The 26,952-nt window shown below is 42.3% G+C and overlaps 1 protein-coding gene across 5 annotated transcripts in view; it reads right to left on the reverse strand.

Moving 5' to 3' along the window:
- chd6 (chromodomain helicase DNA binding protein 6) overlaps positions 1-26,952 on the reverse strand; it is a 266,089-nt gene that overhangs the window by 109,083 nt on the left and 130,054 nt on the right. For all 5 annotated transcript variants that reach the window (XM_059652680.1, XM_059652681.1, XM_059652682.1 and 2 more), the window contains 4 exons: positions 23,429-23,497; positions 19,825-19,880; positions 9,304-9,421; positions 2,655-2,741 (listed from right to left, as the gene is read on the reverse strand). In XM_059652680.1, coding sequence (XP_059508663.1) covers positions 2,655-2,741; positions 9,304-9,421; positions 19,825-19,880; positions 23,429-23,497 — 330 coding nt within the window. The remainder of the gene's footprint in view (positions 1-2,654; positions 2,742-9,303; positions 9,422-19,824; positions 19,881-23,428; positions 23,498-26,952) is intronic.

Below are 26,952 nucleotides of genomic sequence, written 5' to 3' on the forward strand. Positions count from 1 at the left end.
AGAACAGAACTGGATCGCTCTTTAAACTTAAGCATTATGGCTGAATGAACTCCCTTCTGTGCTGATTCTGAGATTGAGTCAAAGCAGGAACCAAGATTAAGTGTATTTATATGGGGAAACAATTTCCCACCACTCTGTAACTGATTACACGCAGTGGGTAGTAATTTCATTGAAAATGGATGGTCTTCGATTCACTGATACATTTTGTGAATTTGGAGACAGACTTCTCTATGTCAATTGAATATACTTCATTGAAATTTACAACTTGCAAAACACTATAGTAAAAATGCTATAAATTCTCCAAGTTTACAGACCTTCAGTGGAAACATAAAAGTGATGTCAGGTCTGGTACAAAATGAGACTCTGAATTTACTGCATGGTTTATAGCAATTAAGATACCACCCAAGCTTTCAACAGCTGTCAAAGATGTGTGCCATTTCCCTTCAACAGTACTAGGACTGAACCAGAACGTGGGCTGTTCTGCTTCCCTTGCTTTTTATTTTCTCAAAGACCCTGCAACTGACATTGGGCTTAATCTCTGGCCACAACAACTTGCATTTACATAGCACCTTTAGTGAAGTAAAGCGCCCCAAGTCACTTTACAGGAGAGTTATCAAACAAACACTTGATACTGAGTTGCAGGAGATATCACAATAACAGTCCCTTCCTGTCTCAATCAGCTTGTTTTGATCCATAGCATATATTTCCCTGCTGATTCACCTTCCTATCTGTCCCTTCACCGAAACTCTTTATCTTATATTAAATTGCACAATAAGTTTGAGAGTTTTTTTTGGTTGGTAGTGAAGTTAAAATATTTGGAGATACTTTACTGGATTGTTTAAGCATTTAAACATGTGAATGTGGGATGGACCAAGTGCAGGCAAATGGGAGTAGTGTAGGTTGGTCGTCGGTCAGCATAGACCTGGTGGGCCGAAGGACCTGTTACGACGCTATATGGCTCTTAGTTTATAAGCATTTTGTTTCACTATATTTCCTGCTGCTGTACTCACGTTTGTTTGCTCTGCCTTTTCCAGTCACATACCGGTCACCATTAACCCATACTGCTGCTACTCTTTACTAGTCCATTATCTTTTATCTTTAACCTTCCACCTTTCGGGTGAAGACCATCTCAATGGTACAATTCACAATGTATCAAAACACACTTCTCCCACCCCAGTCTTCAAGCCACACATTCAATGCTGAATTTCTGATCACATTCACACAAGCTGCAAGGATCCCAAACTGTTGGAGAAGTGCAGGGGTAAAGACTAGTCAAACCTATTGAGTCTGGCCACAGACCAAATCAGAAGTAGCTAGCCTAAGGGGTATAACTGCTGCTTGGAACAAAATGCCCAGCAACCTTTGCCCTTTCCTGATGCATCAGACTCCGGCTTACCAACTGTGCTGAATACCCTTGCAGACATTTACTGGAGATACAGTTGCCATGAATGACATAATTTGCCCTGAATCTTTAGTACATTTATTTAATGAATTATATTTTAAGGTGCAAATCATCACTCAACTGTAATATACTTAAATTAAGTTCCATTAAGTAGTTTAACCAGTAAATCTTTACATGTAATCGCTACATCTCCCCAATACCAATTTAAACCGCTGCTGAGATCTTTAAGGATTGTAGACAAGGCAAGTTTATGGTGAGAGGGAAGATGACGTCAGGAAAGGATATGAAAACAAGCCTGAAAATTTTAAAACTGATATTGTTGCCAGATCAGGAATTAGTGCTGATTAGTGATGCACAGCTCATATCTAAGTAGGATTTTTTTTACATCTTGGGAGATAGACAGCAGAGTTTTGGATGCCCTAAAGTTTGTGAAGGGTGGAAATGGAAGGCTAACAAGGCGAGCACTAGGATTGAAATGGTCACGCTGATTAGGTATTGTTAATATCTCGTGGCAGAAATCACCCAAGGTTCAATCTAGCTCTTTTTCTTTCTGCGCAGAAGATCAAGCTGAACTTGCAGAGTACGGTGTTGTGCGTTTGAAAGCAACATCTGTGCCAGCGTCACAAATACAGTTTGTGTACCTTATGAATAATGGTTCTAAACCTTCTGGCCATAATTCCAGCCCAATCATTATGATGGAGAGAGACAATGATCAAACAACGGGATAATTTAATAATTTGAATTCCCTTGTTCATTAGTTCAAATGATGTTCTGGCATCATTTCCATTCAATGGGAACGAAAAGCATCACATTGTACTCACTGTTCTAAAAACCACTTTTAGAAATTGCTCAGCTCATATTTGCTTTAAGACAGAAAGGAGCCATTCTGTGCAAGACCCATTCACTTGGTCAACAGCTGATCTGCACCTCCAGCTCCATTCAGCTCCCTTTCCTTCATTGCCTACAATGCTCAGTATTCCATCAAAACCTTGGATCTCAGTCTGAAAGTTTCAATTAAGCCTCAACATCTACAGCCGTTTCAGGAGACAGTCCTAGATTTATACCATACTGTGTGAAAAAGTGCTTTGTCATTTCACTCCTGAATGACCAAATTCTAAATTCAAGATTGTGAATCATTGATCTAATCTCCTTCGCCAGAGGAAATAGTTTCCCTTTATCTACCATTTCAAATACTCAATTAGATCACATCTCAAGCATCAGAAAAGGAAGGCAGGATAATGCTATTACTAACCTCTGAAGTTTCAGTATCTATCGTATGTGCTACATCCAGGATCCTGTCTACTTCAACATAGTCGGGATTAAATGGTTCCTCATCCGGCTAGAAGAAAACACAACAGATGTACAGTGAAGATTCTGCTGAAATATGAAAACAGCCCAGACACTTTTAATGGCCTGTCACTTCCAGTACACCAACAGTGGAAACTGATTAGACGTTTTACAACTGAGAACATTGATCCAACTTCCCTTCAGACAGTCTTTTATTTGACATTTTTAACCAAATGTTAATTGTGCAAAAATATTGCTGTGCACTGTTCAGAGTATTCAATTTAGGTTCAGGACAGACAAGCAAAATAACACACAAGCTGTTAAAAATCCAGATCATGCAGTTGTAGGTGTTTACTAATTTACTTTATAGGATGAACATTTGATATTTCAGGATTACGCGCTAATTTAGTTTGCCCTCACTTACATATTCACCTTGAAGACATGTTACAGACCAGGCCAAATCGTCTCAAAATGTTTTAAGGTAGCCTAGGCCCAAACCCTTTCTTATTGTAAAGGTAAATGTGAAGTGGGTGTTCCAACTGTGATGCAACTCATCAAGCCACTTGGCTTTAAGCAAAACAGAATTTATTTAAATACTACAGTGGAAACATGGACCAAAGAAAGCAGAATTTACAATAACTGAATTACTGGAAAACTTAACCAATCCAATACAGCAACTTAACTAATTAGCTATTCCAATATAGCAACATCGCATAAGCACATCGTTTGGCAAAAAGGTAAATTCAAACAAAACATAGTGTGGATCTGGAGTAACATAGCAGGCCAGGCAGCATCAGAGCAGCAGGAAAGCTGACGTTTCCAATCAGGACCCTTCTTCACCACCCACCACCCCGGCACCTTTCCCTGCAACCGCAGGAGGTGCTACACCTGCCCCTATACCTCCAACGAAGGCCTAAAGCAAACATTCCACATCTGACAGAGGTTCACCTGTACATTCTCCAACTCGATCGACTGTATCCACTGCTCTAATGTGACCTCCTCTACATCAGTGAGACATGGCGCAGACTCAGAACCATTTTGTGGAGCACCTGCAATCTGTCCACGACCAATGACAAAACCTTGCAGTCGCCAACCATCTTAACTCCTCCTCCCACTCCCTGGGTGACATGTCCATCCTGGACATCCTCCAGTGTCACAATGATGCCATCTGGAAACTGGAGGAGTAACACCTCATACTCAGCCTTGGGAGCCTACAACCCAATGGCCTAAAGATAGAATTCACTAGTTTTAAAATCTCTCAGCACCCTCCTCCCCGACCTGACACAACCTGTCTATTTTCTCTCCCACATATCCAACTCACTGACCAATCCCCACCACTCCCTACCTGCACTCATCTATCACCATCCCACCTTCCTTCGCGAGCCCCACCCCTCTCTCCACTTATTTAACTCCATTTCTGAAGAAGGGTCCTGATCAGAAAAGTCAACTTTTCTGCTCCACTGATGCTGCCTGCTCTGCTGTATTCCTCCAGATTGACACCGTATTGTCAGTGATTACAGCATCTACAGTTCTTGCTGTCTCCGAGTAAATTCCAATACAGATTCTTACAGGCAGGAGGGAACAACATCCAGAGAGATTTCAGAGGAGGTAAGTTAGGAATCCTTTACTGAAGCTTGCAACCCCCTCCTGGTACTCAAAATATTTTGTGACCACTACAGCTAAAACAACTAGAAAACATTGAACTGGGAGAACTGGCCACTCGCCTTCCGTTGTTAAACTGGTTTAGCTCTCTAACTCCCTCGGCTCTTTGGTATTTCTGCCTTTACAAGCTCTCTTCAAAATAAAACCCAGGACAAAATAACCTTTTTATAGAGACAGCATCGTCACAGACAAGAGGAGGATTAGGGAAACCAATTCAACTTAGTAATAATGAAGGCACAAATGAATTGAAACACTTTTTAAATTGTTGTTTTTGAATAGTTGAATTGAGTTTTGAAGAGCAATAATACTAAACAAATATGGAGAAGGTTATTACAGAAAAGTGGCTCACAATGTTAACTTTGACTTTCATTTCATTCCAGTTTGCCTTTCCTCACTCCTTAAGGCACTGAGCCTAACCTGCTTATGAAGTAGGGGAAAAGCCTCCAATAACAATCCCTTTTTGGAAGGACATTCACATCATATTGCAATCTCCGAGAATTGGAGTGAGGGAGGGATAACAGAGGCAGGCCACGCTACGCAATGTCTGGCAGTAAAATCTGTTCTCTTCTGAAGTTAACGAATGAATGATTAAACCCACAAAAAAATTTTTCCGTTTAAAGATGATTGATGCTATGAAATTTCCTCAAGTTTGTGAGCTTGTATTAAGTTGACAGTTTGAAATAATTCCTCTGCAGCTCCCCAATAGTCTGCATGTGCACCATATGGTTATCAGAACCTTCACTGAGTAAGGGACACTAAAAAGGATCAGAGAACAGTCAAAGATGTAACTGGAGCAGGAGCGGAGGGGACACATTCAGGGGAAGACCTTGAAGGTGGTAATATCTCAGTTATACAATGGAATTTCGCAGAATATTCCAGAAGGCAGGCTGGATCTCAGGACCAGCCAGGAATTTCAGCATCATCTATTACCACTGTGTTCTGTGAGAGACTATCTTGTGCTTATGTTTAGGTTTCAATTAATTGTCCCTGTAAGTTTGCAATCTTTTTAAAAGAAGTCACTTCCAACATGCGCTGATGAATGGAGAGCTAGAATATTTTCAAAGCTAATACTTAAAATTTAATTGATTGTAATTAAAGATATCTAATAACTTTTTAAAAAGTCTTCACAATTAGAAGTGAAGATCCTATACTGTCACTCCAATATATGCTTTCACTGCAACGTCCAGTCTCGATCACGGAAACCTAGACTACACTCCAGAGTTCGGGAGGATGTAGCTGAGGAGACTGTACAGGCATTGGCGCCGATCCTTCACAAATCACTGGAGTCAGGGAAGATCCCAGAGGATTCACCAAGGAGAGGGACATGACGGATGTTGAGGTTAGGGATAGATGTTTTATTCCTCTAGGTCAAGTCAGCACAAGGAGGGAGGAAGTGTTGGTTATCCTAAAAGGCATTAAGGTGGACAAGTCCCCAGGATGGGATCCATCCCAGGTTATTGAGGAAAGCGAGAGGGGAAATAGCCGGAGCCTTAACAGATATTTTTGCGACATCCTTGAACACGGGTGAGGTCCCGGACGACTGGAGAATTGTTAATGTTGTCCCCCTGTTTAAGAAGGGTAGCAAGGATAATCCAGGTAATTATACACCAGTGAGCCTGACGCCAGTGGTGGAGAAGCTGCTGGAGAAGATACTGAGGGGTAGGAACTGTTTACATTTGGAAGAAAATGGGCTTATTGGTGATAGACAGCATGGTTTTGTGCTGGGAAGGTCATGTCTTATCAACTTAATAGAATTCTTTGAGGAAGTGATAAAGTTGGTTGATGAGGGAAAGGCTGTAGATGTCATATACATGGACTTCAGTAAGGCGTATGATAAGGTTCCCCATGGCAGGCTGATGGAGAAAGTGAAGTCACATGGGGTCCAGGGTGTGCTAGCTAGATGGATAAAAAACTGGCTTGGCAACAGGAGAAAGAGGGTAATAGTGGAAGGGGGTTTCTTAAATTGGAGACCTGTGACCAGTGGTATTCCACAGGGATCTGTGCTGGGACCACTGTTGTTTGAGATCTACGTAAATGACCTGGAGGAAGGTATAGATGGTCTGATTAGCAAGTTTGCAGATGACATGAAGATTGGTGGAGTAGCAGATAGTGAAGGGAACTGTCGAGAGATTACAGCAGAATATAGATAGATTGGAGAGTTGGGCAGATAAATGGGGCGGCACAAAGGCTCAGTGGTTAGCACTGCAGCCTCACAGTGCTAGGGACCCGGGTTCAATTCCAGACTTGGGTAACTGTCTGTGTGGAGTTTGCACATTCTCCCAGTGTCTGCGTGGGTTTCCTCCGGGTGCTCTGGTTTCCTCCCACAGTCTAAAGATGTGCAGGCTAGGTGGATTGGCCATGCCAAATTGCCCGTAGTGTTCAGGGGTGTGTGGGTAAAAGGGGGATGGGTCTGGGTGGGATGCTCCAAGGGCTAGTGTGGACTTGTTGGGCCAAAGGGCCTGTTTCAACACTGTAGGGAATCAAATCTAAATGACAGATGGAGTTCAATCCGGGCAATTGTGAAGTGATGCATTTTGGAAGATCTAATTCAAGAGCGAACTATATAGTAAATGGAAAAGTCCTGGGGAAAATTGGCATACAGAGAGATCTGGGTGTTCATTGTTCCCTGAAGGTGGCAACACAGGTCAATAGAGTGGTCAAGAAGGCATATGGCATGCTTTCCTTCATCAGACGGGGTATTGAGTACAAGAGTTGGCAGGTCACGTTGCAGTTGTATAGGACTTTGGTTTGGCCACACTTAGAATACTGTGTACAGTTCTGGTCACCACATTACCAAAAGGATGTGGATGCTTGGAGAGGGTGCACAGGAGGTTCACCAGGATGTTGCCTGGTATGGAGGGTGCTAGCTATAAAGAGAGGTTGAGTAGATTAGGATTATTTTCATTAGAAAGACGGAGATTGAGGGGGGAGACCTGATTGAAAATCATGAGGGGTATAGACAAGGTGGATAGCAAGAAGCTTTTTCCCCCCAGAGTGGGGGACTCAATTACTAGGGGTCATGAGTTCAAAGTGAGAGGAGGAAATTTTATGGGAGATACACGTGGAAAGTTCTTTACGCAGAGGGTGGTGGGTGCCTGGAATGCATTGCCAGTGGAGGTGGTAGACACAGACACAATAGTGTCTTTTAAGATGTATCTGGACAGGGACATGGATGGGCAGAGGGCAAAGGAATACAGGCCCTTAGAAAATAGATGACAGGTTTGGACAAAGGATCTCGATCGGCGCAGGCTTGCAGGGCCGAAGGGCCTGTTCCTGCACTGTAATTTTCTTTGTTTTTGGTTCTTTGACTGGAAAGTGGCTCATATAATACCGTTGTTTAAGGAGGGAGTGAGGCAGAAGACAGAAAGCTATACGCCAGTTAGCCCGACTTCAGTTATTGGGAAGGTTTTAGGGCCCATTTTTAAGGATGAAATTGCAGAGTACTTGGGAGTGCATGGTAAAAGAAGGCTGTGTCATCACGGCTTCGTAAAGGGGCGGGCAGACCTGGCAAACATGTTAGAATTCCTTGAGTAGGCAAAGGGCAAATTAGACAAAGGAGAGTCAGTGGATGTGATCTATTTGGATTTCCAAAAGGCCTTTGGCAAGGTGCCAGAGGAGGCTAAGAGCCCATGGTATTTGAGGCAAGGTACTGGCATGGGCAGAGGATTGGCTACTGGCAGAAGGCAGAGTGTGGGATAAAGGGGTCTTTTTCAGGGTGGCAGCTGGTGATTAGTGGAATTCTGCAGGGTCAATTTTGGCACCACAACTGTCTACATTATACACTGACGATCCAGACAAAGGAACTGAGGGAAGTGTATAAATACCAACCTTCGCCTCGCTACCAAAGATTTCCAAAACGATGGCAGTGTAGGACACTCCAGCTGGAGCATATCTGTTGTTTTTTTTTGCCCTCTCGTTTTCTTTACTCGTCTTTTTCTTCTTCTGCCAGCAGCCAGAGTGAAGTGGAGACAGCCAGTAACCCAGAGTAGGGGCAGCTAGCAGCCTGGAGCATAGACGGCTATGGGTTGGGAACTGGCAGAAGCTGGTCAGACCTCTTGGAAGCCCTTCAAGCAAGACTGTAATGTCTATCTTAAGTTATATTTCTTATTTTCCAAACTTATAGTATGTATATTTGTAATATAGTGTAATTTCTTTTCTTCATTTTCTCTATTTTTGTACCTAGGTACCTTGTACCAAATATAGTGCCGTGTATTGGCAACATTACACACTTTTCACTGTACTCCTGTTCTTTTATAACTTGTGTCCACGTGACAGTAAACTTAACTCTAATTCTATTCAGCAGTTCTGAAGGGTCACCAGACCCGAACCGTCAACTCTTTTCCCTCCACAGATGCTGCCAGACTGGCTGAGTTTTCCCAGCCATTTTTGTTTTCATTTCCGATTTGAGCATCTGCAATTTTTTTTTCAGATTTTTTGTTTAGATGGATTCTTGATTAGTAAGCAGATCCAAGGTCACAGGGAGAAGGCAGGAGAATAGGGTTGAGTAATATATTAAGCCATGATAAAATAGCAGAGCTAACACGATGGGCTGAATGGCCTAATTCTGCTCCTATAGCTTGTGATCTTATGGAAATCCACAGGCAAAAGCCATTCTCTTCAGCAATTTAACCTCAATGTCAGCAGCCTTGTGATCTCAAAGTGTGTTGTGAAAGTATGTTCAATGTGACTATCCAACAGCCGAACCTCTCTTATCTGTGGTCATGAATTATATTCAAATCACCAATCAAACATGCTTACAGGAGCAGATGGTTGGTGCTCCGCTGCTTTAGGAAAACAGCTGACAGCCTTTACTGCTAAACACAATAAATAAGGATCCACTCCAGAAAGAAGGAAATTTGTAATTTCTGTGAATCAATGTAATTCTATAATCTGAAGGCACTCTGAACATACAGCCTGGTAGAAAAACAACTGATCTTCTGCCACCCTTTTACCTCAACAAAAAGGTTTTTCATCTGGGCCCGTTTGGTCCTGAAACGTTTGATTTTCTGGTGAATCCTTTTGTCTTTCTCCAGCTCCTCCACCGTGGCCCATTTGCAATGCAGGTAAGAGCTGTAAATTAAAGAAAGATTGTAATTACTGTATACTGAGAAATGAAGAAACTTATCTTTAATATAGTCAAATCCTGAGGATATCCCAATGCTTTTTACGTAATGTAGGAACTATACAACCAACATCCCACAAATGGAAAAAGCTTAGCAGATAATTGTTCTAATAATGTTGGTTTAGGGATAAGTACTCACAAAGACAGCAGAAAAAGTCTCCTGCTTTTATTTGTCTCCTCAAAGCTGCAAATGGAGATACATTTTAATATTACATTAAGAACTGCATCCCTGATGTCCTCAGTACTGCACTGGAGATGTAATGTGCTCTGGAGTGAGGGCTTGGACCCACAGCCTTTTGACACAGATGGAAACAAACCCTTTGATCCAACTAATCTATACCGACCATGTTCCCAAACTAAACTAGTCCCACTCGCCTGCATTTAGCCCATATCCCTTCAAACCTTTCTGATCCATATACATATCCAAATATCTTTTAGATGTTGTAACTGTACTTGCAACTACCACTTCCTCTGGAAGATCATTCCACAGACTAACCACTATGTAAAAAAAGTTGCCCATGTCCTTTTTAAACATTTGTCCTCTCACCTTAAAAATATGCCCCTAGTTTTGAATTCGCTCACCTCAGGGAAAAGATCCTTGTTATTCACCTCATCTAAGCCCCTCGTGATGCTATAAACCTCTATAACATCATCCCTCAACCTCCCACACTCCAGTGAAAAAATTCTCAGCCCATTAAGTCTATTTTTATAACTCAAATTCTCCATTCCCAGTAACATCCTAGTAAATCTTTTCTGAATCTTCTGTAGTTTAATAATACCCTCCCTATAGCTCTATCACTAAGTCAAGGCTAACTGTGGATATGAAACACCCACGCCAACACCGTAATTAATCTCAACAAATACCACCCCCATTCCTGCCTCACACCACAGCAGCATTGGAGAAGCAGAGGTTGCATTTCATCCATAGCAAAGTCTACATTAAAACTAAATCGAAAACAATCAGGTTCAACAGCAAAAGTTAACCAGAATAATGTAACTCCCTCGTGTTCTTGTACAGAGCAGTAAAGGTTTGCCCAAAGCATTAGAACATAGAACAGTACAGCACAGAACAGGCCCTTCAGCCCACAATGTTGTGCCGACCATTCTAAGGGAGTTGTAACAGCATGTTACAACATGATAGGCTCTGTTCTACAGTATAAGCACTTACCAATTACACAATGCAATCAACAAGCTAACTGCCAGAAAATGCTCAAATATAACTGCGTTCCTTGGGAAACATCTCATTTCAGCATTTATATCGTCAAACCATCAATGAAGATTGAATTTTTAAAAATCTGTCAGCAACTAATGCAGATCTTGCTGAATCAATGATATGTGTTACTGTCCTTAAGTAATTCTTAGTTGTGTGCATGGAAAAACTTATACAAATCACTGGGCCTTGGTGGTATTACAAAGCAAAAGACATCATTTGAAAAGCCCGTATGAAATGGACCAGCTGCTTAGTCAGTCAACCTAGTATTCGTAATGGATGATCATCCAGGGACTAAAATTCAGGGAGAGATCTCATTAAGAAAATCAGGCATTAAATAAAGACAGACAGAGTGAAAAACAAGAATAAAGAACAACAAAGAACAATACAGCACAGGAACAGGCCTTTTGGCCCTCTAAGCCCAAACCACCACATTTCGCCTGTACATACTAAACTGTCTTCACTTACAGGACCCATATCCCTCTATTCTGTTCCTATTCATGTATTCGTCCAGGTACTTCTCAAAGGCTGCTCTTGTGTCTGTTTCCACCACCTCCTCTGGCAGCACGATCCAGGCACTCACCGCCCTTTGTGTGAAAAATTTGCCTGGCACATGTCTCTTAAACTTCTCCCCCTGCACCTTGAACCTGTGAGTCCTAGTAGCTGACCCTTCCACCCTAAGAAAAAGCCTCATACTTTCCATCCATGTCATTCATGAACTTAGAAATTTCTATCAGGTTGCCCCTCAACCTACTGTATTCCAGTGAAAACAAAACCAGTCGATCCAACCTTTCTTCATAGCTAAAATCCCCCCATACCAGGCAACATCCTGGTAAACATGTTCTGTAACCTCTCCAAAACATCCAAATCTTTCTGGCGCTGTGGTGAATAGAACTGTAAGCAACTGCAGCCTAACTGAAGTTCTATTAAGCTGCAGCATAATGTGTCTATTCTTATACTCAGTGCCCCTTGCAGTGAAGGCCAGCATGCCATAAGCCTTTTTTACTGCCTCATCTACCTGCCTTAAAGAGAAAATCAATTCTGACAGATGAAGTTTTTTGGTGGAATGTACAAATATATTTTCTGGAATATAAGGAGGGCTCTCATGAGACATGTATGTGCACGTGCGTGTGTGTATCCATGTGTCCCCTTGAAAAGCATGTGAACCAGTTCAGAAAACTGTGAAGGAAAAAATTATTCTCTCTCCCCTGTAAAACTAGATAACATTAAATCAGAAAAATCATTGCTTGGGCTGCATTTAGGACAGAATAACATCCACCCCAAAGCAAAGTGGTCAAAATTTGACAAGGCCATTGAAGGTGTAGAGCAGATTCACTAACTTCATTCCAGGACAAAAGGTTTTAACATGTAATGTGATGAGCATCCAATGCATCACTTCAACATTAACGACTGATTCACGATGTGATCAACACGCACCATTTACAAGATGCACAGCAATAACTCACCAACGCTCCTTCGAGTTCACCTTCCAAACCTATGGTCCCCACCATATAAAACAAGGGGGGCAGATACATCAGAAAACCACCACGCAAGCCACAGGCCATCCTGTCTTGGAACTATATCATTGTTCTTTCATTGCCACTGGATCAAAAATCCTCAAATACCCTCTGAACAAACAGCAAGTGTTCCTACAACACATGGACTGCAGTATTTCAAGGTGGTGCTAACCACCACCTACAATAGCAATTAGTGATGGGTTATAAATGCTAGCCTCACGTGTGACACCCACATACCACCAACAAACAAACAGTTCCAACTGTGGAGGCAACTCGGAAAAAACTACTGTAGATTTATTAGCTGGGGTAGTTTGACATTAGATAAAAAATTTGCATCTGTCTTTGCAGTCGAAGGCAAATTATATATCAAAAATAGAGGATAATCTAGGGACTGAATAATGAGGAAATTGAAGTGGATTATAAAGCACTGGAGAAATAGAAGGGGCAAAAATAAGAAATTAACAGGCCTGACAGACCTCTACAAGGTAGACTAAAAGAGATAGTTAAAGGTGAATGCACTGATTGTATTGTTTAATTCTGTAGGTTCTGGAATAGATTAGAACTTCGTTATTCAAGAAAAGCGAGACAAAAAGAGAGAGAGAGACAGACAGACAGACAGAGAGAGAGAGACAGAGAGAGAGCAAGAAAAACTAGAAGGAAGACTTAATGCAATTAGGTTGAGTACAAGTGCATACTATGATTTGGGTCAAAATGGTCTTACAAATGAGGATCACGCTTGATAACCTTTTGGAGCGCTTTGTGGGTGTAACAAAGAGATTAGGTAAAGAGGCGCAATAGACAAATAGTTGTTTGGAAGCACAGAACTTCAGCATTGTTGCAAAATATATTTTGTCAAAGATTTTCATAGAACAGTACAGCACAGAACAGGCCCTTCAGACAACAATGTTGTGCCGACCATTGATCCTCATGTATGCACCCTCAAATTTCTGTGACCATATGCATGTCCAACAGTCTCTTAAATGTCCCCAATGACCTTGCTTCCACAACTGCTGCTGGCAACGCATTCCATGCTCTCACAACTCTGTGTAAAGAACCTGCCTCTGACATCCCCTCTATACTTTCCTCCAACCAGCTTAAAACTATGACCCCTCGTGTTAGCCATTTCTGCCCTGGGAAATAGTCTCTGGCTATCAACTCTATCTATGCCTCTCATTATCTTGTATACCTCAATTAGGTCCCCTCTCCTCCTCCTTTTCTCCAATGAAAAAAGTCCGAGCTCAGTCAACCTCTCTTCATAAGATAAGCCCTCCAGTCCAGGCAGCATCCTGGTAAACCTCCTCTGAACCCTCTCCAAAGCATCCACATCTTTCCTATAACAGGGCGACCAGAACTGGACGCAGTATTCCAAGTGCGGTCTAACCAAAGTTTTATAGACCTGCAACAAGATCTCACGACTCAAACTCATTCCCCCTGCTAATGAAAGCCAAAACACCATATGCTTTCTTAACAACCCTGTCCACTTGGGTGGCCATTTTAAGGGATCTATGTATCTGCACACCAAGATCCCTCTGTTCCTCCACACTGCCAAAAATCCTATCCTTAATCCTGTACTCAGCTTTCAAATTTGGCCTTCCAAAATGCATCACCTCTCATTTATCCAGGTTGAACTCCGTCTGCCACCTCTCAGCCCATCTCTGCATCCTGTCAACGTCCCGCTGCAGCCTACAACAGCCCTCTACACTGTCAACAACACCTCCAACCTTCGTGTCGTCTGCAAACTTGCTGACCCATCCTTCAATCCCTTCATCCAAGTCATTAATAAAAATTACAAACAGTAGAGGCCCAAGGACAGAGCCCTGTGGAACACCATTCACCACTGATTTCCAGGCAGAATATTTTCCTTCTACTACCACTCGCTGTCTTCTGTTGGCTAGCCAATTCTGTATCCAGACAGCTAAGTTCCCCTGTATCCCATTCCTCCTGACCTTCTGAATGAGCCTACCATGGGGAACCTTCACAATCATCAGGGCATTCTGGAGGAACACCATTGTACAGGGAATCAACCCTTATACCGTGACACAGGACACTACAGTACAGACATTGCCATAAAGAATGCGCCAATTAGTACTGATAAGCAGTTAACCACCAAGTTTTGTTTAAATTTTAAACTACACATGTTGACTCTAATTGGTGAAGACAATGTCCTGAAAAATGAACATTGGATGGGTGTCACCTATGTTGTTGATTTGAATAACACTGTTTGCTGGAAGCTACACATTTTTAACGTGCAGGGCACTGCTCTTTGCAGGCCAAAAGAATGAGTACACACACGGCAAGACAGCAAGAACTGCAGATGCTGGTGTCAGAGACAACACAGTGTGGAGCTGGCGGAACCCAGCAGGCCAGGCAGCATCAGAGAAACAGGAAAGTTGAGATTTCAGCTGGGCACTCTTCTTCAGAAAATGAAGGGTCCCAACTGGAAATGTCAACTTTCCTCATCCCCTGAAGCTGCCTGGCCTGCTGTGTTCCTCCAGCTTCACACTGTGTTGCATCTGTACACACATGGCTCCTGCTTCATACATTCCAGTCCTGAAAGACACAGCTGCTAGAACGGATCAGACAGATATAGTTAGAAAACCAACAAGTGGGGAAAATCTCTGATCGCACCCTCATCAATCTAGCTGCCCCAGGCACATCTACGACAGGTAGGAATAACAGCAATTCAAGAGGAGTTGTCCAATCATGTTATGTGGCATAACCCCAACTCTAAATTGGACAGACTTTGAACAGATATACCAACTCCAAACTGGGTATCCATGACACACTGTACTCAATCTCAATCTGCAATCTGATAGAACAACCTCCAGCTTGAAGAATGGAGGAAATGAGACATCTTGGTTTCTTCTGGAGGTCCTGAAATTTAGATGCAAGTCTTCGGCAAATTCAATACATGACATCAAGAAATGGCTGAACATGATAACTAATGTGAAGACTACAGGGCCAGAAAACATTCCAGCTGTAGTACAGAAGACTTATACCCGAAGTTGAACTGGACCAACTACATAAATACTGTGGCTAAAAATGGATCGGATGCATGGAATTCTGTAATAAATTCACCTCCAGTCTCCACAACACTTGTCCATCATTTACAAGGCAGAAGGGGCTCCAAGGTTAGTACTGCTGCCTCACAGTGCCAGGGACCCAGGATCGACTGCAGCTCTGGGTGACCGTCTGCGTGGAGTTTGAACGTTCTTTGTCTGCCTGAGTTTCCACTGGGTGCTTCGGTTTTCTCCCACAGTCCAAAGATGTGCAGATTAAGTGGATTGGCCATGGTAAATATGGGAGTATGTGTATAGGGTAAAGGGTTGGTGTGGATGGAATGCTCTTCGGAGGGTTGGTGCAGGCTCAATGGGCCAAATGGCTTCTATCTGCGCAATAGGGATTCTAAGTCAAGAGTAGGATGGAATACTCTCCACTTGTCTAGATGGATGCAACACCGAAGATTTACATCATCCTGAAGAAAGCAGTCCAATTTATTAGTACTGCATACACCATTATGTACATTCAATCTTTCATGACCAATACACAGTGGCAGTAGCATATATCATCTCTAAGCTACATCACAGTAACTCACTAAGGCTTTCTGATAGTACCTTCCAAACTCCTGACCTCTACAATCACAACTGGAGCTGCATAAAACACCCCCAGCTGCAAGCTCTTCTCCAAGTCACGCAGCATGTCTTCGAAGGTAGTGCATAGGGATGAGCAATAAATACTGACTACAGCACTGATACCCACACTCTCAAATAAGTACAAAAAAAACTGCAGAATCACAGAATCCCTACACGGGAAGCAGGCCATTTGGCCCATCAAGTCTACATCGAGCCTCCGAACAGTATCCCACCACAGCCACCTCCGCTATCCTACGTTGTAACCCTGCAATTCTCAAAGCTAATCTACCTTATCTACACATTCCTGGGCAATTTAGCACAGCTAATCCACCCACACATCTCTGGAGAGACAGGGAATAACGTGCTCATGTTTACTGAAAATACATCACTAGGTGAGAATGCAAGCTGTTAGAAAGACACAGAGACCACAAAGAAGGTAACTGGACAAGGCAGCAGATACAATATAATGTTGGGAAATAGGAGGTTATTCATTTTGGTATTAAGAGTAGAAATGCAGGTTTTCTCGAGGCATTAAATTTGCAAATGTAGATGTTCATACGGATTTGAATGTACTCAAAGAAAGTTAATGTGCAGCTGTATGCAGGTACAGCAAGTATTTAAGGAGGCAAACAGCACGTTGACCTTTATTGCAAAGAGACTGGAGTACAAGAGTAAGGCACTCTGGTTACAATTGTGCAGGGCTTGTGGTGAGGCGACACTGTAAGTAATGTGCAACTTTGATCACCATATTTAAGGAAACAAAAATATTTGTAATGGAGGTAGTACAACAAAGATTCACCGGCATGGGAGAGCTGTACAAAGATGACAGACTATGTAAATTGGATATACAATCTCTGGAGTTGAGAAGAACCAAACGTTATACAGCTGAAGCTTACGATATTCTGTTGCAGCATGGCAGGATCACCATCAAGAGGTTGCTTTTCCTTGCTAGGCATCAAGAGCATGGGAACAAGGTCTCAGGAGAAGGGCTAATCATTTAGGATTGAGGTGAAAACAAAATCTTCAACGTATTACAAGTCTTCAGAATTCTCTCCCTAGAAGGCCACTGTAAAAATGTCATCGAGTGCATTTAATGCTTAAGGCCAGCATATGTTTCAATCTCATGGAACCTAGGAATACTGAAAGCAGGCAGCAATGTCAAACTGAAGCTGAAGATTAGCCATGATTGTATTAGTTGTCAGAAGAGGCTTGAAGGACCAGCAGTGTACACTTGTTCTTCTGTAATGACTCTAGTGACTAATCTGGGGTCTAATGAACAGAGATATTAGTCAATCCAATGCAAATTTTGATAAAATAGAAATGGATTTTTGTTTTTGTTTTGGTCCCTAAATCTGTAATCCGAGGGTATAAATTTAAGAGTTAAAGCACTGGCAAACATCTGTAGCTCAGGTTGTTGACTTGCTTGTCGAGCTGACTTGTTTTTGTTCAGACGTTGTGTCACTGTGCGAGGTGACATCATCAGTGGAGACTCAAATGAAGCGATGTTATTCTACTCCCAGTACAAACTTGGAATTTATACTGTCTGGTCCATTATGGTGAGTCGTCATTTCCAGTTTTGATCTGTATGGGTTTACATATGGAGTCCAATTCTATATGTTTGTTGATTGAAATATGGGTGGAGAACCAAGCCTCTAGGAATTCCCATAAGTGTCTGACTTTGGCTTGCGCTACTATGGTTACATTGTCCCAGTTAAACTGATGGCCTTGTTGTCTTGAATGTACAGACATTAAGGACAGTTCATCATGCAGTTTTGCTGCCAGTTGAGGTTGTTACACTTCGATGGCTCGTTTCCTTCCTCTCTGTCCGACGTAATGTTTGTGGCAGTCGTTGCATTGTATTTTGCAAAACACGTTCATTCTGCATGTTGTGGGAATGGGGTCTTTAATCCTTCTAAGTGCTTGCTGTAGCATGACTGTGGGCTTATGCATAGACTGGAGGTGTTCTGCAAAGCAATTACCCAGTCTGTATTTGGCTTCTCTAATGCAGATTGGCCACATTGAGTGCAACGTATACAATGCACAAGATTGGAGGTGGTAGAGGCGAAATGCTGCTTCACCTGGAAAGACTGTTTAGGCCCTTGGATGGTGAGCAGGGAGGTGGTGAAGGGGCAGCTGTTGCACCTGCTGTGGTCCATGGGAAGGTGCTGTGAGGAGGGGGGTGTTGTTGGTGGCTGTGGAATGGACTAGGATATCCTGGAGGGAGCAACCCCTGCGAAATGCACTTAGGGGAGTGAGGGGAAGATGTGTTTGGTGGTGGCATTCTGCTGAAGTTGTGTGAAATGGCGGGGGATGATCCTTGAGTGTGGGGATGATAGGATGAAAAGGGAGTTCAAGGGGGGCCCAGTCGCACTGCTGAGAGTAATGGAAAGGGGCAAGGGTAGAAGCACAGTGACAGGTCAGATGCGGTTGAGGACCCTGTTAACGACACTGGGTGGGAAACCACGGTCAGAGAAGAAGCAAACCATGTCAGCAGCACTGTTTGGGACAGTGGCATCATCAGAACAGATACAACGTAGGCAAAGGAAGTGGGAGAACGGGATGGAGTCCTTGCAGAACGTGAAGTGTCATGAACTGTAGTGAAGGTAGCTACTGGGAGTCAGCAGCTTTGTAGTGGAGGCAGTGGGCAGTTTATTCCCCAAAATGGAGACAGAAGTCAAGGAAAGGAAGTGTCAGAAATGGATGGTATGAAGTTTATAGAGGAGTGGGGACTGGATGCAAAATTAACAAATTTTTCAAGGTCCTGGTGGGAGCTTGAAACAGCACTGAAGCAGTTTTTGATGTACCAAGAAAAGAGTTGTTGGGGTGGGGGGAGTGGTGGTTGGTGGTGCAAGAACGGAACAAGAATCATTCCCCCCACCCTGGAGAGAGGCAGGCATAACTGCGAACCATGGGGGTGTCCATAGTCACTCCTTTGACTTGACAGAAATGAGATGAATTAAAGGAGAAAATATCCCTGACAGAAGGATCAGGCATAAGAAAGGTATTTATGGCTGAAGAGACCATGGAGAAGGCAGAACATTCCGGATGACATACCCTATATGGACTTTGAGTGGGCAAGTTTTAATTTAGATTTCTTATTACTTGGGCTTATATAAGTAGGACTTGTGTTTACTGGGCCAGCATACCAGTAAAATTTTGCTCAGAAAGGGACTTGTTAGTAGTTCTGTTAATTTGTTCACTGTTAGGGCTAAATAAATAGATTGTAACTTGTTGCTTATGAAGTGAATATCATAGATTTTCTTTCATTTAACAACTCCTTTTTAACAGATTAGGCGAGGTAAGGCCAGTTTTGTCTAGGTGTTTTGGGTTTAATTATTAGAAGGGGATCTCTACTCCTGCTGTAACAAGTTTGTCTGGGACATCTTGATCATAGTCCCTTAACAATCCATGTCTGGTTTGCACTGCCTCCACATGTTTCAATTTCACTTATCACAGGGGTATCGAACTCCCCTTCATAACAAGTTCCAAAAGATGCCATTCACCCCACTGTATCTGCATCAGCTCTTTGAAAGAACTATCGAATGAGTCTATTTCCCTACTGCTTTCTTATCAGCAAAGTCTATATCTTCATTCTCTACCGAGCTGTTTAAGTATTAGGGGCGAAATTTTCTGGGCTGCAAGATTCAAAGATCCCACCATAGATTGTATACAATTGATGTGAATGAAGAAAGTCCTTCACCTCCAAGATGATCTAATCTCCCCAAATCAATTTTAATGTCCAGCTAAACAGTGACCTGACAATATTCCTCACTTATGGCATGAAACCCTTGGTAATGTCTACACTGCATTCACCATACCTACTGTGGGACTCTACAAACTCTGTGGAGGCAGTGCAAGCCAGACATGGATTGTTAAGGGACTATGATCAAGATGTCCCAGATAAACTTGTCACACTAAACAGTGAACATGTGTTAGTGTGACAGAACTGGAGATGAAAAATACCCTATTTTCTCCTTCCCCCGAATACTTACTAATTCCTGTATTTAACATAGAATTCTTCAACTTCCTGCGGCTTTCCACCAGGAGTCTGTTAAAATACATAAAAATTAAAGTCAATGATACTGAAACAACTTGTTAACTTGTTCCCCACAGCATTCAAAGAATCTTTTCACAGAACCAGACATTTCAACACAGGCAGCATCCACGGAACCCATTATGAATCCATACAGTTCCAGACTCGAATCCATTTCCTGGTCTCCAAAAGTATTTGTTTCCCAAATTATCTTTTCCAGTTTTCTATGAAACATCACAGATTTACTTGTTTTCAACAGCTGCTAGTAGAAATGAATGATCCATTGCAAGATTGAGGGAATAACTCTCTCTATATCACCTGTTCCCTCACTATTGTCTGGTATGGGGAGGTGGTGATACTGTGGCAATGTCATTTGACCAGCAATCCAGAGGTCCAGGCTAAGATTCGGGGACATTGGATTGAATTCCACCACAGCAGTTGAAGAACTGCAAATTCAATTAAAAATCGAACTGATTAAAAAATGGTCCAATGGACCACATATGTACTGTTGATTGTCATTAAACCCCACTTAGTTCATAGCAGGTGAGGCAGCATCAAAGGAGGCCAGTTGATGTTTCATTAGGTCTAGGCATGAAACACCAACTCCTGCTCCTCTGATGCTGCACGACCTGCTGTGCTCTTCCAGCTCCAAACTACCTCCACTCGGATTCCAGCATCTGCAGTTCTTGTTATCTCCCACTTGGTTCATTACTATCTGCTAACCTTAGCTGGTATCCTACTGTCTGCCATCTTTACTTGGTCTGGCCTATATGACTCCAGACCCACAGTAGTATGGGTGACTGTTAACTGTCCTCTGAAATGGCAAAGCAAGGCACTCATCTCAAGGACAATTAGGAATAAATACAAAACTGAGAGCCATTGACACCCACATGCCATGAACAAATTTAAAAACAAAGAACTGCAGATGGTGGAAATCCGAAACAAAATCAATAATTGCTGTAAAAACTCAGCAGGTCTGTGGAGAGAAGGTCCAGTGCTTCAGAAATCAAAACCACCCTTCTGAAGAAGGGTCACCGGGCCTAAAACGTTAACTCTGATTTTTCTCCACAGATGCTGCCAGCTTTTCCTGCATTTTCTGCTTTTGCATAAAATCCTGCATGTGTACATCTCAATACCAACCACTTGGGCCAACCTTTTATGGTCTCTCTACAAGTCCTTTAATAATTATGACAACCTCAATTACATCCTAACTCACAACTACTTTACTCATTAGTAGAGCCATAATAATACAACCCAAAGATAGTGTGAACTGCAGATGCTGGAGAATCTGAGATAACAAGGTGTAGAGCTGGATGAACACAGCAGGCCAAGCAGCATCAGAGGAGCAGGAAAGCTGACATTTCAGGCCTAGACCCTTCTTCTAAGGGCACAGCTTTGGGTGAAGGGTTCTTTAGAACTGAATGAGCAAGAATTACTTCAGCCAGAGGGTGGTGAATTTATGGAACTCACTGCCACTAAAGGCTGTGGAGTGTATTTAAGACAGGGATAAATAAATTCTTGATTAGTAAGGGGATCAAGGGAGAAGGCAAGACAATGGGGCTGAGAAACATATCAGCAACGATCAAATGACAGAACAGGCTCATTGGGCTGAAACTTCTGACTTTGCAAAGTCCCCTCCCCCATTTCTGAACAAGGGTCTCAACCCGAAACGTCAAGCTTTCCTGCCCCTCTGACGCTGTTTGGCCTGCTGTGTTCATCCAGCTTCACACCACGTTATCTCAGATTCTCCAGCATCAGCAGTTCCTACAATCTCCATAACAATATTCTGAAGACTTGAGTTTGAATCCTGCCATGGAATTTGAACTCAATAAAAATCAAGAATCTGACGATGACTGAAATAATTTTCGATTATTGGAGATTTCGCAAAGCGGTCCCCAGTGTAGAGGAGACCACAACGGGAACACCTCAAGCCCCAACCCCATCCCCTATCCACTAACCTCTGCCCACCTCCTTGACCTGTCCTACCTCACTGGGCTGACGTATCCCCTCCCTAACTCCCCACCCACATTCACCTTCACTGGCTCTAACCCCGCCTCTTTGATCTGTCTGTCTCCTCTCACCCTACCTTCTTTATCAATCTTCCATCCGCCTCCTCCGTCTCCCTATTTATTTCAGAATCCCTATCCCCGCCCCCATTTCTGAAGAAGGATCTCAACCCGAAACGTCAAACTTTCCTGCTCCTCTGATGCTGCTTGGCCTGCTGTGTTCATCCAGCTTCACACCGTGTTATCTTTCTTCAGAATAGTACCCTGGGTCTCTGGATTAGCAGAGCAGGGATAATAACATGAGTCCATCACCTGCTCAGGTGCTCCTATATCTTACAGTCCTATGAAGGACACCGAAACTGACATGTAAAAATGAACACAATTTTATCCAGCATGAGAAAAGAGTGCTGATTGAGGGTTGAGGCATCATTGGCGTGGAGATTCAGCAAGGACTGTTAACAGTCAATCTTCAGTCTAGGTGCTTAGCTTCTGATTGGTCACTGTGTTGCCATGGGGATACTGTGGAAACTGATGGGTCATTAAGAAAGGGAATAATTTTAAGGTGAAAGGCAGAAGCTTCAGAGGGGATTTGAGGGAAAAGAAATTCACCCAGAGGGTGGTGGGAATCTGGAATGCACTCCCTGGGAGAGTAGTTAAGGCAGGAAATCTCACAACCTTTAAAAAGTACTTGGATGAGCACTTGAAATGTCTTAACGCTCAAGTTTAGGGGCCAAGTTCTGGGAAGTGGGATCACTGCAGATTTAGAACCGACTCAATGCTTCAAAGTGATTCTTCTATACTGTATAATTCTATGAAACACAGTTCCTTTGATTGTTTCATTTCAATGGTAGATCTGAGTGCCAGGATGGAGTTTATTAACCTTTGTGAAGCTATTCTTTGATGCATGGTTCACTATGGTTGGGAACCACAAGAAACAACCTCTGATGGAATGACTATTAACCATCTCCTCTTTGAAGCTGGAGATATTTGAAACCATAGCTCCAACTACTTTCTTTACATAGTTTGGACAGTGGTCATGAAGGCAGACAATTCTCTGCTGCACCACCATGGCCATATCCTGTCCAATCAAAATCTACCTACTTGTTCTGAGAATTAACACTGACTATATCTGAATGCAAGAGATGGCCCAATCAGTAAGCACACTGTTCTCATGCTGCACAAAATGATAACCAACCAGAGAAATTTTCTATTAATACTCTGGGGTGGGTGGGATCGCTGCTCTCTGACAGAGTGCATTTGTTTACTGCTCCAGAAGAACTATCTGACCTAAATATCTTAAGAACTCTTCACACATCTACCCGTCCAATGCAAAGACTGCATATTTATTATATATCTATACACTCATCACAGTATATTAGGAACAAGATTTATGCACAATTTAATAAGCCCTCAAAACAGACATTTTATTTTGAATGAAGGATATATAGAAAGAAAGGTTGGAACAGGATTTTGTATACAAACATATGTTGAACGCACAAAGTCACCCCGACCCAGTCAATACTATGCTGTCATGGCACATCACAATTACTGCCTCACCTCCTTCTGCACAGTGCGCATGGCCAGTATCTTCTCAATGACAGCAGATTCATCTTCCTCTTGATTCTCCTGCAACAGATGACAGCACATTGTCAGACAGTTGTTGGAATTACATACATAAGCACGCTCTGGAAAAAAAATTAAAGATTTCAAATGATTCAAACATTCTCAGTATTGAAAAGGATTTTTAGCCATGGTAATTTCTTGGAAATAAAGCTAACAGTTCTATGTGCGCTGTCATTTACCTGATATTTACAGAAAATTAAGAAATGTTGAAGAAACAGCAAAGCAAAGCTCAGTTCTCAAGGTGATAAGATATGGAGACTTATTGCCCCAATCGCTGGGAAACTGGTTTTGAACAGATTACAGGGCTCCTACGCAACCCTCTCTTAGAATTATGTTTTACTCGTCCAAGAGTCAGCGTGGAGAAGCCACCACAGAAGCTGCAAAACTCAGTTTTCAAATACCAGTACTTCTGCTGACCTGCTAAAACCTTAAGGGATGGGGTACATAAATTCAAGCCTTTGGCGGTTATAAGTTGGCAGATTCGGAACTGGATGTCTACCAACAACTGCACTTCAACAGAAAATCAAGTGGACTTGAGAAGCCAATACCTTTAATTCATTGTTTACACACTTGGCCCACAAGGGTATTATATTCCCTTTTGGGCTTTTTTATTAAAAGAAAATCATAATTTCTTCACAGTTTTGTCTTTTTTAAGATTCATGTCAATGCGTGGAATTAGCATGACATAGTTTTAATTTGGCATTATAGCTTCAGAGTTAACCAGTGCCTGCAACTTGCCTTACAAAATGAGTTTTATTCCGACTAAACAGATCATTTTGCGTTCATTAAAGAGGAACGGGGAACATTGTGCTTATTCTGGATTGAGAAGCAAATGGCCATTGGCAATTGAATCAACTAACGTACATGAATATTGACACAACTGGAATAGCGGGGCTTGATTATCAGCACTGGAGAGGGGTGTGAGAAGACAGGATTGGGGAATGGAAGGGCGGAAGCTGGGGTGGTTTTCATTAAAACAAAGCACATTGCTAATATGGTAATCAAATAAACGGTATCATTATTTGTCCTCTATTAAGTGGTATCAGATCAAACATGGGCAAAGAACCTGATTACTACCTCTCAGCAGATGAATCAGTGCTCCTGTAAACTGAATAACATTTGGGGAACGGAACAAAGGTGGCAAAGATGAAGAACATGCATTGAGTGGGGGGAGTTCAATGTCCACAACAAGAGTGGCCCAACAGCATCACTAGACCGAGTTGTTGAGTCCTAAAGGGCAGAGCTGCTAGACTGGGTCTGCAGCAGGTGGCGAGGGAACCAACAACATGAATAAGCATTCATGTCGTCATCCTCACCAACCAACGGCTGCAGATTCATCTGCCAATTACAGCATCGGTGAGAATAATCACCACACAGCCCTTGTGGAGATAAAGTTCCATTTCACACTGAAAATGTCCTCCATCATGATGTTTGGCACTATCACTGTGGTAAATGGGATGGACTTTGAACGGATCTAGCAAGTCAAGACCAGGCATCCATGAGGTGCTTTTTTGGACCATCTGAAGCAGCCAAATCACATTCCAGAATGTGCTGTGTCATGGTCCCATATATCCTACTCATCCATTACCATCAAACCAAGGGATCAACCCTGGTTCAATGGAGAGTGCAGGAGGGCATGCCAGGATCAGCACTAGGCATTTCTATCAAAGTGGTGAAGCTATCAAACAAAAATACTTGCATGTCAAACAGCAAAAGCAGCAAGTGGCAGACAGAGCTAAGCGATCCCACAGCTAAAAGATCAGATCCAGCCTCTGTGGTCCTGCCACATCCATTTGTGAATGGAATGGACAAGTAAACAGTTCACTGGAGGAGAAGGCACTACAAACATGCCCATCCGCAATAATGGGGAATCCCAGTGCAGTGGTGCAAAAGATAAGGCTGAAGCATTCGCAACAATCTTCAGCCAGAAATGCCAAATGGGTGATTCAACTCAGTCTCCTCTAGTGGTCCCCAGCATCACAATCTTCAGCCAATTCGGATTAGTCCACATGGTAACAGGAAATCAATGAAGGAACTGGATACTGCAGAGTGTGTGGACCCTGACAACTGTACTGAAAACTTATGCTCAGGACTTGCTGTTCCCCAGTCAGGCTGTTTCACAGCAGCTACAACAGTGGCACCTACCAACAATATGGAAAGTTACCCAATCAGCAATGACCACAACCTGTAAGTGATGAAAAAATCATCCCTGTGACCCTGACCTAGTAATATTACTCATGAATATACAGCAAAACTTCACTTAATTTAGTGTGGTCTGGTGTAATATCATTGATTCAAAATATTGCTTATGTTTGAAAATTGTAGTCTGGCCTCTTTAGTATCGACAGTATTTTCGGTTTAAATATTTTGACCTAATTTGTAAGGGAAAATAAACAAAACGTACTTCACTGCAAACTTTAATTAAGAAAAAGAATTACTGGAATAATGGCAGAGATTAAAGACTTGGACACGGGGATTGGTCTCCTCACAACAAAAATGGTTATGGGAAGATTTAAAGAAGGGTTGAAAAGTATGAGGGGATTTGGTAGTGTAAACAACGCAAAACCTTCACTTGCAGGATAGTCAGTAACTAGAAGGGATAGATTCAAAAACAAAGTGCTGGAAAAATTCAGTAGGTCTGGTAGCATCTGTACAGAAAGAATCAGAGTTAACCTTTCGAGTCCAGTATAGCTGCTACTGGATCTGCAGAGATTCTCCAACACGTCCTGCTTATATTTCAGATTTCCAGCATTGGCAGCATTTTACTTTTACACAAATTTAAAGACAGTTAGCAAAAGAACCAAATAGTAGATTTTTTTTAAACCACAATGAATTCTGAGAATGTACTGCCTAACAAGTTAGGGGAAAGAGACTTAGTAATGAGATTTAGTAATAAATTTTCATAAGGAGATTAGTCTTGTAGCAAATAGAACATCAACTGCAGAAATTAAGAGCAAGTGCAGGATGAATAGGACTAACTGAACAGCTCTTTCAAAAAGCCAATACAGGCATGAAAAGTAAAATGGCCTCTTTCTCTACTGTAATGAACTCATGGTTCTATAAATCAAACACTGTTTCCATAATTGAGTTAACACCAACGAATCCTCCACTCCTCCAATTCAGTATAAGAAACTGCCAGCTTCCAATCTTCCCTGAATCTCCATTCCATCAGCCTTGTTCCTCAAAAATCTAAACACATCTCATCCCTTATGCAATATATTTTCCCTTTATTTCTCACCCTCATTTTTCCTCAGGATTAGAAAACCTATTTTATTCAGCTCCCCATCTTCCTGTAATCTACATTTTTTTGAAATCTAGGGTTGATATCTCTTAACATTTCTTTGCACCTCTGGCAATCATGACCGTTCACTTAATTATCACAAACTGTTATTGCAACACAAAAACAACTTCAAACCGAAAACCAATCAACATCTCTCTAATCCTACCACCTCACGCAC

Source organism: Stegostoma tigrinum, chromosome 19 (genome assembly GCF_030684315.1).
Source record: "Stegostoma tigrinum isolate sSteTig4 chromosome 19, sSteTig4.hap1, whole genome shotgun sequence".
NCBI classification, from domain to species: Eukaryota; Metazoa; Chordata; class Chondrichthyes; order Orectolobiformes; family Stegostomatidae; genus Stegostoma; species Stegostoma tigrinum.